General features: G+C 52.0%; 1 protein-coding gene across 14 annotated transcripts in view; it reads left to right on the top strand.

The window, feature by feature from the left end:
• ATP6V0A1 (ATPase H+ transporting V0 subunit a1) overlaps positions 1 to 9,857 on the top strand; it is a 63,991-nt gene extending 54,134 nt beyond the window's left edge. For 4 of the 14 annotated variants that reach the window (XM_003813884.6, XM_003813886.6, XM_003813885.6 and 1 more), the window contains 3 exons: positions 1,122 to 1,239; positions 1,550 to 1,721; positions 8,285 to 9,857. In XM_003813884.6, coding sequence (XP_003813932.1) covers positions 1,122 to 1,239; positions 1,550 to 1,721; positions 8,285 to 8,378 — 384 coding nt within the window. In that variant the 3' untranslated portion in view covers positions 8,379 to 9,857. Of the gene's footprint in view, positions 1 to 1,121; positions 1,240 to 1,549; positions 1,952 to 2,078; positions 4,008 to 4,035 lie in introns of those variants that run through there. The other 10 variants (XM_034941829.3, XM_034941828.3, XM_008966495.5 and 7 more) reach the window with 5 other exon arrangements.
• The last annotated feature ends 4,306 nt before the right edge of the window (positions 9,858 to 14,163 follow it).

Raw genomic sequence — 14,163 nt, 5'->3', positions numbered from 1 at the left:
TTTCTCCCATCCCCATGTTCTCAGTGATTTCCCAAGGCATTTCTGGTGTCCTTTGGGAGTGGAATCACGTGAGTTTTGAAAGGAACTGCGGTGAAAAATAGACCCTGACCTGAGGGCAGGGGCCAATGGGGAGGCCACTGAGCCCTCAGGAGTGTCTGAAAGCTCAGAAGATTCTGGTCTGGGCTCTGTGGGGGAAGCCCCATAAGGGAGCGCCTCCTGGTCTTTGGTCAGCTTGACAGAGAGGCCCAGGGAAAGTACCTGGGGCTTCCAGAATATACCAAATTCAGAAGCCCACATTCACTCCTGACTGTGCTTGGAGCAATCCTGAAAGTTCACTCCCAAGAGCTTGTTCCAGCCCATTCCTTTATTCTGGAAATAATTCTTGGTATTGAAAGGAAAACTGGGACAAAGGGAGCTTGAGGAAAACGAAAACAAACAAGAAACTGGAGATATGCTATTTGGCCTTAACCCATGTGGAAATTTGTAAACTTTGTCAGGATTTCCCTGTGCATGGTGGTGAAATCATGTAGGGAAAAAAAAATTCACCGTGTAATCTCCTTAGAAGTCACAAAAGAAAAAGAAGGTTATCTTGCTCCCAAAAGGCTGTAAAAAGAATAAGTAAAGTGGCTGTAGAGGCCTAGTCTTCTCAGAACAGTGTCCGGGTTGAGAGTCCGTCTCCTGAAGCGCACTCTGGGGAAAATCCCTTCCTGCCCTCCTGCAGGTCCTTAGGGTCCCAGACCCAGACAGTCACTTTCCCAACAGAGTGCCGTCAACTCAGCACACACTCCTCTCTTGAGCACAGAGCCCCAGAGGGAGAAGAACAAATGTGTTGAAAAGAATCTTATTAAGATGTAGTTAATTAAAATGTAACGTATTGAGGGGAATGGAGGTGTCCCAGGTGAGGGCTAAGTCAGGCAGGATTTTTGGGGAAGGCATTGCCGAAATCACCACCTGAGCTCAACACTGGGTGCTTCTGGCCCCTCCAGAGTTGAGGTGCCAGCCATGGGAAGTGCAGTCCCCTGCCCTGGCCCAGGTTCAAAGCGCCAAGTAGCCACAACTCAGAATGCCTGCACGTTCCCCTCCTAGCCTTATATCTTCTCTCTGGTTTCCTCCCACGACAGTTCGACTTTGGGGACACCATGGTCCACCAGGCCATCCACACCATCGAGTACTGCCTGGGCTGCATCTCCAACACTGCCTCCTACTTGCGGCTCTGGGCCCTCAGCCTTGCTCATGCGCGTGAGTACCTCTCTCCGGGATCCGGAACTCTAGTTTCCCCCTCTGTGGGCGCACTGTCAGTTGGGGGGCTTAAGTCAAATGGAAATTACATGAAGGTTCTGGAATTATTCAGGTTCCTGAACCCAAGGAGAATGAGTACAGACAGGAGGCTCAGCACTTGTGCCAGGTTAGCTCTGCATGGTGGTCCCACTAAGGCAGTGGGAAGCCAGGATCCAGGGAACCCTAGAGCAGGGGGATGGCAGAGCAAAATTCATGGCCTACAGCTGCCTCTTGCCAAACTGCACTGGATTTTGTGTCTCCCATTCCCCAGAGCTGTCTGAGGTGCTTTGGACCATGGTGATCCACATCGGCCTGAGCGTGAAGAGCTTGGCGGGAGGTTTGGTGCTGTTCTTCTTCTTCACTGCCTTTGCCACCCTGACTGTGGCCATCCTCCTGATCATGGAGGGCCTCTCGGCCTTTCTCCACGCACTGCGCTTACACTGGTGAGGGGCAGTGGGGCAGGGTGGGCATGGGGGTGGATGTGTCCTTAGCTGTGGTGAGAGGGCAGCTTTTCTCCCACACACAGCCCTGCAGCTCTGTGCAGGAAAGATGAGCTGGCCCTGCACTAGCTTCACCTCAGGACACCCCAGCACCGGCATTGCCACTGAGTTTCGGAAAATGGTCACAGAAAAGCACAGCTCAGCCTTCCCTAGACTCTAGGGAGATGTCCCTGGTGAGTGGTGTCAGGTCCCGCTCCCTGCCTTTAGCTGTCCCCAGTGCTCCTGATTTTGGCTTAAAGGGGCTGCTGGGGTCTTAGGGTTTCTGGTTTTCTCTCTGATGTGTAACTCTTCTGTCTTCAGAACAGTGGAAGCAGCTCCGGAATGTATGTTAAGTGCAGGAAAGGCTAGAACACGCTGCACCCCAGCTTTGTCCTCTTTGTTCTGTCATTGTGCCAGGGGTCTTTGAGTTGGACCCCTGGCAGCTCCATTGTGGACCGGAGGGATTCCTGGCTCTATAGGGTGGAGGTCGGTACACTCACGCAGCTTCTTCACATGGGCAGGTTTGGGGTGGTTCTGTTTGTTTTCTTTAATGAAGCTTGTGACTCTTAATGGCTGTGTGTGGAGAGAGCATGAGTTCAGCCTCTGGGACTGGGAGAGCGGGGGTGTGGTCTGGGCTGTGACCACCTCAAACCAGCGTTGCCAGATGTAGCACATAAAAGTACAGTGTGGCTGGGCATGGTGGCTCATGCCTGTAATCCTAGCACTTTGGGAGGCTAAGGCAGGTGAATCACCTGAGGTCAGGAATTCGAGACCAGCCTGGCCAACATGGTAAAACCCCGTCTCTACTAAATATACAAAAATTAGCCAGGTGTGGTGGCACATGCCTGTAATCCCAGCTACTCAGGAGGCTGAGGCAGGAAAGAATCTCTTAAACCCAGGAGGCAGGGGTTGCAGTGAGCTGAGATTGTGCCACTGCACTCCAGCCTGGGCAACAGAGTGAGACTCTGTCTCAAAAAAAAAAGAAAAAAAAAAATAGGGGAGGGGTTGGGGGCCAGGCACGGTGGTTCACTCCTGTAATCCCAGCACTTTGGGAGGCCGAGGCAGGTGGATCACCTGAGGTCGGGAGTTCGAGACCAGCCTGACCAACATGGAGAAACGCTGTCTGTACTAAAAATACAAAAACATTAGCCAGGCATGGTGGTGCATGCCTGGAATCTCAGCTACTTGGGAGGCTGAGGCAGGAGAATCGCTTGAACCCAGGAAGTGGAGGTTGCATTGAGCCAAGATCGCGCCATTGTATTCCAGCCTGGGCAACAAGAGCGAAACTCGGTCTCAAAAAATAAAAATACAGGGTGTATTTCACATAAACAACAAATAATTTTTTTAGTATGAGTATTTCCCAAATGTGCATGGGATATGCTTATACTAAAAACTGGGGCAGTCTGTATTTTCTGTGGCTGTTCTACCTCAGACTCCACTTCTTTGGGTCTCTATTTTCTCCTTTATGTTGTGATTCTCTTTTTGGGGGTCTCAAAACCCCAATGTCTCTGGAAGTTCTGGCCCCTCTCCCCAGAGGAGCACTCACACACTTCTCCTGTTTTACAAGCATAGGGGTCTGACTCACTGGTGTGCCTTAGAGGCCCCTGGATGGGATGCTCTGTGGTGTTCATGATCTCAAGGCCAGAAGAGGACTATGAATGTCTCTCTTCGTTCTCAAAACCTGAAGAAAATCCAGCATCTGAACCTGAGAAACTCATTCCCCACTCCCCTTTATCTTTGATTATTCTCATGGCTGGGTGACCCCTGAGCCTCCTCAAAGATTCAGCTGTGGGTTTTTCTGAATGATGGGCGGAGAGTGAGGCATGGAAGGGCAAGACGTGGCTAGGGTGCACTCTTCTTCAAAAGCCCTGCTGCGTCAGTAGACCTGGCTTCCTCTGGCCTGGCTCTCTCCCTCCTGGCCTCCCTCCTCCCCACCCAGCTCATCTGGCTGGCCCCCCTGTTCTAAGCTTATCAGCCGACCCCCGCAAGCACACTTCCTCAGCCCTCCTCAGTGCACAAGAACCTCTGAGGACTCACTTTTTCTTGCCCCTTGGCCTCCTTTCTTTTCTTTTCACTCCTGTCTCTTGAGCCCTGGGTTTGAGGGAACAGTGACCACCTCACCTTGATTCCAGCCCACGTGGGTAGCCGGTCATCTCCCTGGGCAGGGCGGGAGCAAGGCACTGTTGCAGAGCAAGGCCGCCTGGGCTTGAGCCTCGTTTTGTTGCCAGAAGATTGCTTTCTCCTCAGGCTCACCTGTGGCCTCCCCGTGTCTTCCCAGGTCCCCCTGAACTGAAGTGATGAGTGGCAGGACAGCAGGCTTCGGAATTGGGCGACCTGGGTTGGAATTCCAGCACTGTCACACCAGGCAGGGGACCTGAGCAGAACATTCACTGCCAAGATTACTGTGAGCAAGTAGGAAGTAATGCACACACCAAGTGCTGCCACAGCAAAAGCAGGTGCTCTAGGATGGGTAGTGGCTGCTCTGCTTAAAAGTGGGATGCCCTTACTGGGTGCGGTGGCTCACACCTATAATCCCAGCATTCTGGGAGGCTGAGGCAGGCAGATCACCTGAGGTCAGGAGTTCGAGACCAGCCTGGACAACATGGTGAAACCCCATCTCTACTAAAAATGCAAACATTAGCTGGGCGTGATGGTGGGCGCCTGTAATCCCAGCTACTCGGGAGGCTGAGGCAAGAGAATCGCTTGAACCCAGGAGATGGAGGTTGCAGTGAGCCAAGATCGCGCCACTGCACTGCAACCTGGGCGACAGACCGAGACTCCGTCTCAAAACAACAACAACAACAAAAAAAAAAAAACCTGGGATGCCCTAGAGAGAGGGTGTCTGCCTGGGGTCCCCCATAAAGAGACTGCTTTTAGCCTGTCTAGAGTGAGAGGAGACCCCAGAGGAGGCAGAGGATACCATCAGAATGCCCTCAGGTGCTGTTTGCAAGGAACAGCCTCCCCATATATGTCGTATTTATTTTGGCAATAGGAATATTGGGTAGGAGAGGAAAAAACAGTGCAAACCTCCTTTGTGCAACTTCCAGAATCTCGTCTTTGGAGGGCTGTTCCTGTGACACGAGTGGGGCGCCTCCCCCACCACTAAAACAGAAGTGAATGAAATTGGTGCTTGTGCGCCCCCTCCTGGCAAAATGCGGCTGTGCGTCCAGGATGCCTGGATCTTCCCTGTGGCCCAGGACTGCAGAAGGCGTTCTGAGCTGTGGCCCTCTTACCAGGGGTGGAGCCTCTGGGGCTGCTGAACCAGCTGTAGGGATGGTGCTGCTGTTCTTCCTGGCATCCGGCCTAGGCATCTTCATACCTCCCACTTTATCCCTGCTGTTTCCTGATTCAAGGGCTGCCCCATTATACAAGTTCTGGTCTCTTCAGTGGGGACAATAAGAAAAACATTTGATTCGATAACATATAAACCACTAGTGTGAGATTCATGCAGCGTCATAGGAAGCAGGGTGATGTGTTTGAAAACAGTGAGCAGGCTAATGTATTAATCTGCTAATTCTGTCTCCTGAGTTTTCTCTCTTTTCTTCCCTCCTGCCACATGAAGTGTGCTTGGCTTCTTACCTAATTAGACATCTTTTCTTCCTCAGAGAAGGCATGAGACAGGGATTTGATTGTAGTTATCACTGTAAACATCAAACTGATTTTTATGCAGAACTATTGCCCCAGGGCATACCTTCTAAGGAACCTGGTCTCTCCTTACCTAGCGAATTCCACATACACGTAGATGTACACCTACCTGTACACTCACAGATTGGGTGGTGATTAAAGGGACGGAATCGGGGACCAGCTTCTTGTTAGGAATGCAGTGTTGCCACGGCATGACAGCATGGAGCAGTTGAGGGAATGGCTGCCCAGGAGAACTCAGAACTCTTGAAATGTAGTTCCAGGCTGCCATCATTGCCCTGATATTCAGGCCGTCAGACGGATGTGTGTTGTAGGCCCTGAACGACACAGAGAGTGGCAGAACAGGCTACATAAACAGCTCAGCCCAGAATTGTCTTTCCAGACTGCCTGCCCTCAGTCACAACCCCCACCAGGGAAGGGAAGTGGCCCCAAGACTCCTTCCTCCTTCACCCACTCGAGGAAACAGAGTTCCTGTTACGTGGCATGAATGATGTCTTTTGGCCCCAGTTAATCCCTCTGAGTCACCAGGTGGCCTTTGCCAAGTGCTGGAGCTGGAAGAGATGATAGAGACACTCATCTGGCGTCCTGAGGCTCTCCTCACAGCTGTTGAATTCTAGAGGTGCATTTCAGTGTCTTGGGGCATGGCAAGACCTTGGAGGCTCCCTGAGCAGAGCAGTGGAGATGCCCAAAAAGAAGGAAGAACCTAGGATGGCAGATGGGGCCCCCCTTGCCCTGGGGAACTTCATGTTTGTACTTTCTCAGGAAGCACACATTTCCCCAGTTCAGCGGGAGAGAGAGTGGGGAGACTAGCAGGGAAATTGCTTTCCAGCTTTGTGCTGGGTGGTTGGGGTGAGGGTGGCCACGGAAGGAGGTGAAATCAGGCTGACCTCAAGATAGACCCAAGATGTCCCAGTTCTGGCCGCTCTAAGTCTCTAAAGCAGCAGCTGGTGGGAGGGGCAGTATTGGGCAGTATGTCAGGGAGGCCACCTGTCTGCTCACACAGTACAATTGATGTGCCCCCCCCCAGGCATATATCCCTCTTCCTCCTTGCTGGGCCCCATGGGTAGATAAGGTGACTGGAGGGGTGCCAAGAAAAGGGCGGTGCCCCCACAGGCATCTGAAAACAAAGCTGCTGCTCCATTTGCCCAGTTTGAAGATTAGAATGGTTTTGTGATTAGCCAGGAGGGGGTGGGGGTCAGAGTTCTGGACACCTCACTGGAGTTGGGGGTCAGCATACCCTACCAAGGCTGACATTCACTCCTAGGTAATGGCCTGGGACCCTCAGGTGACTTGTCCACTCTCTGGCTATGTATTGTTGAATGAAAAGGGGACATGTAAATCTCCTTTCAGCTGTTCTGAAATAACCCTTGCCACATGGGAACACAGTCTATTCAACATGAAGAATTCAAACCTAACACAAGTGGGTGAGAAGCAGGAACCCACTGCTAGGCCCCACCGCGTTCCCTCAGAGGTGGTCTCAGTAGCTGGAACTTGGAGAAGTAGTTTTGGTGGGGTGTTGGGACATGGGTGAATCCAGGTCCTGGTTTGGAATTGCTCTGGCGGGAACCGTCAGCTAACATCAGTTGGAAGCTCTGTGTCCTCCCCTTCCTGAGTCCTGTTTTTCCTGGAGGACCTTGGCCCACCCCTGTGGAATGTGGGGATGCGGGGAAGAAAGCTGACTGCTTTTACTCCCACTCAGGAAATTCGGTTGCGCTCTTCTTCAAGGGGGTGCTCCTCAGCCTGCACCCCAGTGAAGGGGCCTCTGAGGAACTCCCAGTGCCACTGGCAAACAGTCTGTAACCTTTGGGACCCAGCCACCTCCCAGCCCCTGTTCTCTTAATTCCTGCCTTCTTGGCTTGGAGAGAGGAATCTCCATTTGTAAAAGCTGAGTTAGGGAACTAGAGGGTTCCTGAAGCTTTAAAGCGCCTCAAAGCCCTCACCCTGCACGTGACCTGTCACCTGGAGCCTGCCCCAGCCCCCACCCCTGCCTGTTCTTGTAGGGGCTCCGGTGCCTCCAGGGTCACACAGCACCATGTGGAAACTATTCCTCAGGGCAGCTCTCCTTGGCCTTTTTATCCCCTGAATCATGCATTTTTCTGCCCTAATTTGGTGTGGTTTGGTTGCTGGGCAGCTGTCCAGGGTGAGTTTGCAGGAAGAAGCACAGCCAAGCAGCCTCGCTCTGCTTATGGGACAGTCTTCCTCCCACCCTCCCTGAGAGTGAAAGGGCCCCACAGAGACCATCAGGCATGGATGCTGAACTGCTGGGAAGGGAGCTCAGGCTTTTTCTTTTTAGTCCCCAAGAGAAGAATTCTTTCTCAGATGTTTTTGTGGTTGGAGAATATTTTTGCCATTGCTTTGAGAAGACTTCCCCTCCTAACTCCCCCTCTTTCCTTGGAATTTCCTTCCTTAAATGGAAAGCCTTCAACATTCACTCCAAGCTCGCCCTTTTGCTCCCCCCAGGAAAAATAACAAGCAAACAGAGGTGCTTGCCCAGTGTCTCTGGAGGGGCTTCCCTTAGAGGTGGGCTGTGTGATCCCCTGCCAGGAGGGGGCGATGGGGGCCACTTGTTCATTAACGATGTTAGGCTCAAGGTAACTGAACTTTTTTTGCACATGCCTCTCTGCAGAGAGTTGTGCATAAACACACTGCTCGGCAGGACAGAGCAAGATTGGGAACTGAGGGCAAATCCCTTCCTCCGTGCGTCGAACTCTTGATCCCAGGCCTTAAAAGTGGGATCTCTGCACTCTGGGCTTTCTCCAGCTCCCCCAGGGAAGGGAGGCTCGGGGTGAGGTGGGCACGGGGCATCTTTCCTGCCCAACTGTGAAGTCTCAAAAAGTTTCACAAAGTTTCTATTGAATGACAGCTTTCTTCTTCTCTTTCTCCAGGGTTGAGTTCCAGAATAAATTCTACAGCGGGACCGGTTTCAAGTTCTTACCCTTCTCCTTCGAGCATATTCGGGAAGGGAAGTTTGAAGAGTGAGTCCCTGTGAGGGCCGTGTGCCCCATGCTACCCTCCCCGCCTCCCTCCACAGTGATCAGCTGTGCCTCTCTGCCTGTTGGTTGTGATCTATGGGCACCAGCTCATTCGTGTCACCCTGTCTGTGAGTCATTTAGATAGAATAGTCCTCCTTGGGTCTCCCACCACCCCTAGCTTTGTGTGTAGTGTAGTGATTTTCTGGCTGTCACTCATACTCACTGGGCACCAGCCTTGCCCTCTTAGCCTCCATCCATCCAGACAGCCCTTCCCACCTCCTGGTGGTGAGCCAGTCTGCATTCCCACGCCATCCCAAAGCCCTTTTATCTTCCCTGTGCATTGTAGATGGAAGGAGCACCCATGCCATTCACATCTAGACTTTGAGTTCCCTGCATCTGCCACCGTAGTTTCTGGCAGGAGTAGTGGGGGGAGTAATACGGATTCTTCCCTAGAAGGGGACACTGGTAACATGTCCCACTCTTGGATTAGCAGGGGTGGGTCCAGGAAGATGATATTTGCGTCTTTTGCCCACCCCCCTCTCGTGCTTGTTAATCAGGCATTCAGCTGGACCCAACTAGGCCATCATGAGTGGCTTCTCCCTGTCATCCCCAGGGGTCATAGGATATCTACACCTCCTTTCTGACCCCACCCTGCACTCCCATCCTTTCCTCTCTCCCCATTCATGCCCTGTACTACATAGCACAGCCGGGATGCTTGGAACAGAGGCCTTGGCTGCTCCGCAGTGCACAGGGCTTCCCTCTCTCGGGGTTGGCTTCTTCCCAGGCCTTGCATGGGCCCTGCCCACAAGCACACCCTCAGGCCGAGGGTGCAGACTGATGCTCTTCCCTGGTGGAGACCCTGAGATCTTCCCCACCCCCAATCATGATGTCTTCAATGTGGGACTGGGGTCCTCTTGGTTCTGCCTGCAGCCTGCCTGGCTCCGCCCCTAGTGCCCCCTCCTCACCACACTGGCCCCAGGTCTCAGGAGGGGTGTCCTGGGCAGGGAAGGTCAGTGTCACTGATGGTTTGCTGTTTGGAAGCCATTGGCAGGGCTGCCGTGCATGTGGCTGTGAGGGCTGCACAGTCCTGCCAAGGGGCTTCCTCCTTGTCACCCCGAACCTTGTAATCGTGTGCTGGCATGGCAGCCCTGGCTAAGTTAATCCCCACCGCTTTCAGTGGTAGAAAGAATTCCCTGAGTGGGCCAGGCTGGTGCCCTCCTCCTACCCTGGCTTTTCTGAGTGAGCTGCCTGGAGCCCTCATCCCCTCTCCCAGGCTGGGCTGGCCCTGGGCGGGGCCGCTGTGTGCTGGCCCACTGTGACCTGACCCGACCTTGTGCAGCCCCCCTGCCCTGGTGTCCTGGGTTTTCGTGATGATCTTTGCTCTGTTTCCAGTGGGGTTTGAAGCAGAGTTCAGGGAACCCTGCCCAAGGTCCTCCTGTTCAGACATTCCTATGTTGAATAAAGTATGTTTGACTCCCCCAGAGAAGCTGCCTGTCACTGTGCCCACAGCCCCTGCGTCGCTCCAGGCTCAGCCATCTTGAGCCCCTGTGGACCCCTGACCTTCGCCTCCCTCCTCCAGCATTGCTGCTTTTCCTTCTATCAACGGCCACAGCTTCAGTAGGCCTGGCTGGGCAGTTGGTTTGGGAAATTCTCACCTTGTCCCAAGTTTCCCAGGCGCCTTCCCACTCACAGGATCCAAGTCAGCTCTGCAGACACTACCTGTGGGAAGAGGGGACTGGGCAGCCCATCTTCGTCTCCCGTTTACTCATTGCACATCCAGACAGCATGGGGGCAGAGGGGCACTGAGTATCTCCCCATGCACCTCTCCCTCTTCTCCAAGTGTGCCCTCCAGGGCCCAGTGGCCTGGCTATGTTGAGCCCTGATACCCCGGCCTTAGTGTAAGTGGAGGCTCCACACAGGTTCCTCAGGGCAGCTGGGGAATGTGAGGTGCTGGGATTGGCAGGCGGCAGGGTGGAAAGCAGGCAGACCGTCCAGGGTGGCAGGCTGGGCAGGAGGCCCCCTCCCCACTGCCTAGTGAGGCACTGCATTCTCGGTACCCTCCCTCTTCACTCCTCCCTCCAGGGGCCTCCAGGGCAGGGGCTGCCCAGGAATGTGACCTGGGCCCCAGACAGGTGAAGGGGCCACAACCCCCTGTTCATTCCATGTTCCAGCCTAGCCTAAAGCCCTTCCTCCTCCCTAACAGTGCTACCTGTCCCTGGAGTCGGCCCTGAGAGGCCCACCCCACCCAGCTCCTCAAAGATAAGGTCCCAAGTGGAAACTCTGGTCATTGAGGTCTCAGCTTCTGCTCAGTGGGAAGGGAAGGCCTCATAAGAATAGATATTTGGAATCACTGGATTCGAATTGAGAGTCCAGGAATAAATCCTAACATTTATGGTCACTTGATTTTTGATAAAGGGGTCAAGATAATTCAATGAGGAAAGATCTCTCTTTTTCAACAAATGACACTGGTACAATGGGGTTTCCACATGCAAAGAAACGAATTTGGGCCACTATCCCCACCATATGCAAAAATTACCTCAAAGTGGATTCCAGACCTAAAATGTAAGTGAAAACGACAAAACTCTTAGGGGAAACCATAGGAGTACATCTTCCTAACCTTGAGTTAGCCAGTGATTTCTAGATATGACACTCAAAGCACAAGTGATAAAAAATTAAAAAAACACATGGATAAGTTAGCCTTCAGCAAAATTAAAAGCTTTTGTGCTTCGCCGGGCACAGTGGCTCACACCTGTAATCCCAGCACTTTGGGAGGCCGAGGCAGGCGGATCACCTGAGGTCAGGAGTTCAAGACCAGCCTGGCCAACATGGAGAAACCCCGTCTCTACTAAAAATACAAACAATTAGCTGAGTGTGGTGGCACATGCCTGTAATCCCAGCAACTTGGGAGGCTGAGGCAGGAGAATCGCTTGAACCCGGGAGGCAGAGGTTGCAGTGAACCGAGGTCATGCCACTGTACTCCAGACTGGGCGACGAGTGAAACTCCATCTCAAAAGAAAGAAAACGGGTTTGTGCTTCAAAGATCAGAATCTAGAAACTGAAAAGACAACCCTCATAGAAGAAAATATTTGTAGATCATATATCTGATAAGGGACTTGTATCTAGGATATATAAGTAACTCTTACACCCAATAATAAAAACAACTCAGTTTTTTTAAATGGGCAAAGGGGTTGAATAGGCATTTCTCCAAGTAAGCAATATGAATGGCCAATAAACCCATGAAAAGATGCTCAACACCATTAGTCATTACAGAAATGCAAATGAAAACCACAATGAGATACCACATCACACCCACTAAAAAGGCAATAAGAAAATTACAAGTGTTGGGCCGGGCGCAGTGCCTCATGCCTGTAATCCTAGCACTTTGGGAGGCCGAGGCGGGTGGATCACGAGGTCAGGAGATCGAGACCATCCTGGCTAACACGGTGAAACCCCGTCTCTACCAAAAATACAAAAAATTAGCCGGCCATGGTGGCGGGTGCCTATAGTCCCAGCTACTCGGGAGGCTGAGGCAGGAGAATGGTGTGAACCTGGGAGGTGGAGCTTGCAGTGAGCCGAGATTGCGCCACTGCACTCCAGCCTGGGCAACAGAGCAAGACTCCATCTCAAAAAAAATGAGAAAATTACAAGTGTTGGCAAGGAGAAATTGGAACCCCAATTCACTGCTGGTGGGAATGTAAAATGGTGCAGCTGCTTTGGAAAGCAGTCTGGCAGTTCCTCAACATATTAAACAGAATTGGCTGGGCACAGTGGCTCATGCCTATAATCCGAGCACTTTGGGAAGCCGAGGTGGGTGGATCATGAGGTCAGGAGATCAAGGCCAGCCTGGCCAAGATGATGAAACTCCGTCTCTACTAAAAATACAAAAATTAGCCAGGCGCAGTGGCAGGTGCCTATAATCCCAGCTACTCAGGAGGCTGAGGCGGGAGAATCTCTTGAACCCGGGCGGCAGAGGTTGCAGTGAGCTGAGATCGCACCACCGCACTCCAGCCTGGATGACAGAGTGAGACTCTGTCTCAAAAAAATATATTAAACAGAATTAGCGTAAGACCCAGCAATTCCACTTTCTTATCTACCCCAAGAAAAATGAAATCATACCCACAAAAACTTGCACAGAAATGTTCATGGCAGCATTATTCATAATAGCCCCAAAATGGAAACAGCCCGGTGTCCACCAGCTGATAAATGGATCCATAAAAGGTGGGATGGGCATGATGGATATTATTCTACAATTAACAAGAATGAGGTACTGATGCATGCTACAACATGAATGGACCTCAAAAACCAGCCACAGAAGACCAACAATTTATGATTCCGTGTATCTGGAATGTCTAGAATAGACAAACCCATAGACACAGATTTGGTGGATACCAGGAGCTGGCTGCCAGATGGGGCTGGGGAGAGAGTTACGATGGGGAGTGACTCCCAAGGAGTATGGAGTTTCTTTTTGAATGATGAAAATGTAAAGTTAGGCTGCTGATGGCTGCACAATTATGTGAATATACTAAAACCCATTGAATTGTACACTTTACATTGGTAAATTTTTTTTTTGAGATGGAGTCTTGCTCTGTTGCCCAGGCTGGAGTACAGTGGCACAATCTTGGCTCACTGCAACCTCTGCCTCCCAAGTTCAAAGGATTCTCCCACCTCAGCCTCCTGAGTAGCCAGGATTACAGGCACGCACCACCACACCTGGCTAATTTTTTTTTTTTCCTGAGATGGAGTTTCACTCTTGTTGCCCAGGCTGGAGTGCAATGGCACGATCTTCACTCACTGCAACCTCTGCCTCCCGGGTTCAAGCGATTCTCCTGCCTCAGCCTCCTGAGTAGTTGGGATTATTGGCATGGGGCACCACACCCTAATTTTTGTATTTTTAGTAGAGACGGGGTTTGGCCATGTTGGCCAGGCTGGTCTCGAACTCCTGACCTCACGTGATCTGCCCGCCTTGGCCTTCCAAAGTGCTGGGATTACAGGCGTGAGCCACCGCGCCCAGCCTTACATTAGTAAATTTTATGGCATATAATCTGAATAAAGTGGGAGTGGCCTAGGACTTCCTTGGGAAGAAATTCCTCCCATGTCTCTCTGATGAACTGGGAGGAAGCAGGGCCAGTGAGTCCTTGGCTAGACTGAGTTCTCAGAATCTAGTGGCCTTGGGCTGCTTCCAGCTAAAGATGGGCTGACCAAGACTGAGCTGTGGAGTGTGCAGGAAGTCCCAGAGCCCTGTGGTAGGAGGTGGGGAACAGGATGGCTGCATCCACTTGTTCCTGGGGGTTTTTTTGTTTTTGTTTTGTTTTGCTTGGTTTTGTTTTGTTTGAGACGGAGTTTTGCTCTTGTTGCCCAGGCTGGAGTCCAACAGTGCGACCTTGGCTCACTGCAACCTCTGCCTTCCGGGTTCAAGCGATTCTCTTGCCTCAGCCTCCCAAGTTGCTGGGACTACAGGCGCCTGCCACCATGCCCGGCTAATTTCTTGTATTTTTAGTAGAGATGGGATTTTGCCACGTTGGCCAGGCTGGTCTGTAACTCCTGACCTCAAGTGATCCACCCACCTTGGCCTCCCAAGTGCTGGGATTACAGGCGTGAGCCACTGCGCCTGGCCATTTGCTTCTGTTTTTTTTGTTGTTGTTTGTCTGTTTTTTGTTTTTTGTTTTTTTGAGACAGAGTCTCGCTCTGACACCCAGTCTGGAGTGCAGTGGCGCAATATCAGCTCACTGCAAGCTCCGCCTCCCGGGTTCACGCCATTCTCCTGCCTCAGCCTCCTGAGTAGCTGGGACTAC

The sequence above is a fragment of the Pan paniscus genome, chromosome 19 (genome assembly GCF_029289425.2).
Source record: "Pan paniscus chromosome 19, NHGRI_mPanPan1-v2.0_pri, whole genome shotgun sequence".
Taxonomy (NCBI): Eukaryota; Metazoa; Chordata; class Mammalia; order Primates; family Hominidae; genus Pan; species Pan paniscus.
Note: the sequence above shows the minus strand (reverse complement) of the source record. Positions and strands in the feature narration are given on the sequence as shown.